Source organism: Branchiostoma belcheri, unplaced genomic scaffold (assembly GCF_001625305.1).
Source record: "Branchiostoma belcheri isolate BF01 breed outbred unplaced genomic scaffold, Haploidv18h27 scaffold140, whole genome shotgun sequence".
Taxonomy (NCBI): Eukaryota; Metazoa; Chordata; class Leptocardii; order Amphioxiformes; family Branchiostomatidae; genus Branchiostoma; species Branchiostoma belcheri.
The window spans coordinates 519,270-523,293 of NW_017802825.1; the positions used below are offsets into that span (position 1 = coordinate 519,270).

The following is a 4,024-nucleotide window of genomic DNA, read 5'->3' on the forward strand; positions in this document are numbered from 1 at the left end:
CCCCCCCCCCCGCGTCGGACGCACTTTAAATGCGATTTAGAGTTATCAGATGGCGCCACATGAATCCTGCTTCGGTGGAACCTGGATCCAATGCAGTTACAGCGCTTTCCTTTAAACAGGGTCTTTGTGATGCAACGTTACCCCTTTACACTTATAAATTTCGGTAGGTACGTTGTATGTCAATCGGCAATATACTTACGACTGTACACCATTTTATGTACCTCAGTCAACGACACAACCACCGACAAGCCCCAAGACTGTCAGGACATCCTTGACAACGACGAGACCACGCCCAGCGGCGTGTACATGGTTTATCCACGGGACAACCTGGGCGACTTCCTGGTCTTCTGTGATATGGATACGGACGGAGGCGGCTGGACGGTAAGTCTTGTCATTAAACAAGAATTCGGAAACAAGTTCGGACATGAAGTTTCTTCGTAACATATGAAACTTCATGTGTTACGCCAAAGGGGCGGTTACACCGGCTATAGAGACAGTAGATACAGATAAAGATACAGCTTCATTTGTTATCATTTTGTTACTTTATACCGACAGTTTATTCCAAGGTATATTTGTTATCCTAATCTCTTTTATCCCTTGGTGTATAGAAGTATTGCTTTAGGAGGATGAGGTGGGTTTGTGCGTCTGTTCAGTTAGAGTAGATGGTATCAACGGCTGCACGTGGGTGGGGGATCGGCAGACAGAATGACGAGGAATCGTTCTAAAATTTCCGATTTTCTTGTTACTCTTGAAGTTGTTCCAGAGACGCCAAGACGGAAGTGTGGACTTCTACCGGGGCTGGTTGGACTACAAGACCGGCTTCCCTTCCAACCTGAACGGCGAGTTCTGGCTGGGGAATGACAACTTGTACCGCCTGGCTGTGCAGAAAGTCTACCAGCTCAGGGTGGATATGGAGGATGTGGAGGGAAACACGGCGTACGCCGTTTACGACACGTTTGCCATCTCACCTGAATCACAGAATTACAAGCTCCACATAGGGACTTACAGCGGTAATGCAGGTAAGGTTTTCAATTGTAGCAGGGTCATCACTCGGAGTTGAGTCAATAGTGAATGATTTTCCGCCCATCTGTTTATTATGTTAACCGAAGGAATATATATTGTTTTTGCTCTGTTTCCTCTTCTTCTCCGAAAAATTGGGTAAATGAACTGAACGGGACGTCTATCACCATGGTAACTAGTATTGGGTTACATCATGTTGCAATTTTATGGCAGGAGGGTTAAGACTCCTGTCACCATGTAAATGAATGTGTTTGAGTAAGTATTAACAGAGCAGACAATATGCGAAGATAAACATTATGCATTTGCTTTGCAAATGTTACCTTTATGTAAATTGTCTTGATGTTGCAATATCTTTGATTTATATTTTTTCGTACGGTGTAAAATGTTAAAATCACGAACCTTTTTTTTCATATAAAAAGTAAGTACGTCTACAAAATAATTGCCTGTGTGGCCTTTTGTCTTGACCTCTAGTTACTTTTAGGTATTGTGGAGTTAGGTCATACTGAAAGAAGCAACTGAATTTGTTCGGCATTAACGTAGGAGGATAATATTGCTTCTTATACGAGTATGTAAGCAAGATTCAAATTAAATGATTTAGATTACTAAATTAGTATTTATACAGAAGGAAAAATTGCAACATTTCTCAGCTAAAAAAATATCTCAGATGTTAATCTGAACCTTTGTTGTTATCCTATTTTGTACCTAGCTTTACGTAAAGACCACAGTAAAATATATATCTGCTATTTAAGCGCAAGAGAAATTAAGTCAAATGTGTCTCTTTGTCACAGGAGACAGCTTTACGTCACATAACGGGAAACCATTCAGTACCAAGGACAGAGATAATGACGACAGCACGTCCAGCTGTGCTCTTGCGTACAAAGGTGCGTGGTGGTACGAAAGTTGCCACAACTCCAACCTGAACGGCCTGTACCACCTGGCTACTCATGAGAGTTACGCTGACGGAGTCAACTGGAAGCACTGGAAGGGTCAAACCTACTCCCTGAAGCGCACTGAGATGAAAATCCGACCAGCTCCATAATGCTACAGCAAGTAAATTTTTTGGATGACATCCTTCGCAGACTCCAAATCTAATGCGAGCGGCCGAAAAAAAAAACAAGGCGGGCCGAAAAAACAAGGTTCCTACATTTTGGTTTTGACTCAGTGGGAACTAACATATACATAGTCAGCATGACATATCACCGCATCAAAGTAAAAAAAAAACCATTAAACCAAAGCCCTTTCTAGTCTCCTGTCTCTATATTTATCTGTCATCCACGTTCCGGGATGGCAACAGACATCTATGCCCATTTTTGGCATGTTGATCACTGTCAGAGGGATACAACATGTCTTTTTTTGTTTCCAACATCAGGCGAAAATTCATTCGCGCGCTGATATTATCATAACAAATTATTTGCTATGGCCTTAATGTCACACATTGCAGCTTTTCATAGAAATAAGGCCACACCAAGCAATTCTTATAAATGACGTCCTCTGGAAACTCTAAATTTAACAGCGCGAAAAAAACAAGAGTCGAAAAAGACGACAAGATCATTTGAAATATACTTATAGACAAATGTTAGGGCACAAATTGAATGAGAGAGCACAGAGTAACAACCAACATCTGTCTCATTCGCCATGAAAGTAGGTATAAATCAATGAAACAGCAGTTATCGCCTTGTCGTGTTTCTTATGCTCATATTTTGCATAACGGGTTTTACGTTAATGTTACGATTTGCGGTACTCTCATAACTCTTTTGTCATAGAAACAGAATTTCTTTTGGGGGGGGGGGAATCAATACGCTATCCAGTCATCCATGAAAATTACTTGGTGTGGCCTAAGGTGAAAAAGCTTTACATGCAGTTTGGCTGTACATTTTACTTTCTTATTTCAGTTTATATAAGTACATGGATGTTACCTTATTACGATGGCTTCCTTTTAAGATACAATTAGAACGGCACATCCCATATTGTAAGATCGTTTTGTTTTAATTCATTTATAAAAAAAACATACATACAATGTAATGAACCATTCCTTACGCGAAGATTAAACTCATAACTGATCATAATAATAAGTGATCATAATAACAACCATAATGATAATAACAATAATAACAATAACTCACAACTAATCATAATAATAGCTGATGATAATAATAACAATGATCATAATAATAATCAAGATAACAATATATCTTAACTGATCATAATAATAAGTCTAATAAGAAGATCAATTATAACCGTACAGCTAAAAAAGACATTAGAATTAGTTATTCTTGTGGACCAGGATCATGCATAGCCGTTATAATGCACTTTTAACTTCTTTGTTTTCGAGTATTCCTGTTTGTCTGTTAGTGCTGGATTAAGTGTAAATAAGGCCATGTTGATTTGATTATATGGATGACATCCGCGCGCGCATAAAGTTTCGGACGTTTCCAAAAAAACCGTTTTCGACCATACTGTAAATCGTACAAAATGAGCAAACATTAAGTCGTATGTTGCAGAAGAAGTATTGGAAAATGAAGAATCTATCCTTTTTTCACCACATATGTGTTTTAAGTCCTTTATGACCACATAGGTTTCATGATAAAGGAAACGTTTTTGCCAAACGCACGCTCGCGTCAGTTTTGGGGTTAAAATCAAATCAACATGGCCTAATGATGTAATACTCTGTTAGAGTAAGGCAGCCCAGGCATGTTCGAGTTCGGGCGTGTGTTTGCACGATGTCCCCAGACTTTTTTTTGAACCCGAATCATGTTCCGCCATGTTTGATCTGACGTCATTCGAACAGAACGCGTGTTTGATTCGGGGTCATCGGCGGTCATTTGTATGTATCCCTGTAAACCCAAAATCACCCATTGTATTCACGGATTATGACTTAAACGATCTTACCTGCAGTTGAAAACAACATTATTGATCTTTAGAGTACTCAATGTTTACGTAATATCGCTTTCTTATTGAATTTGTCCCAGGCTATTTTCCATAAATTTTGATCTACACCAAAATG

The 4,024-nt window shown here is 39.4% G+C and overlaps 1 protein-coding gene across 1 annotated transcript in view; it reads left to right on the forward strand.

The window, feature by feature from the left end:
- LOC109464783 (ficolin-2-like) overlaps positions 1–2,241 on the forward strand; it is a 6,391-nt gene extending 4,150 nt beyond the window's left edge. Inside the window, exons 2-4 of the mRNA XM_019761856.1 lie at positions 227–381; positions 755–1,019; positions 1,809–2,241. Of these exons, the coding sequence (XP_019617415.1) occupies positions 227–381; positions 755–1,019; positions 1,809–2,059 (671 nt within the window). The 3' untranslated portion in view covers positions 2,060–2,241. The remainder of the gene's footprint in view (positions 1–226; positions 382–754; positions 1,020–1,808) is intronic.
- The last annotated feature ends 1,783 nt before the right edge of the window (positions 2,242–4,024 follow it).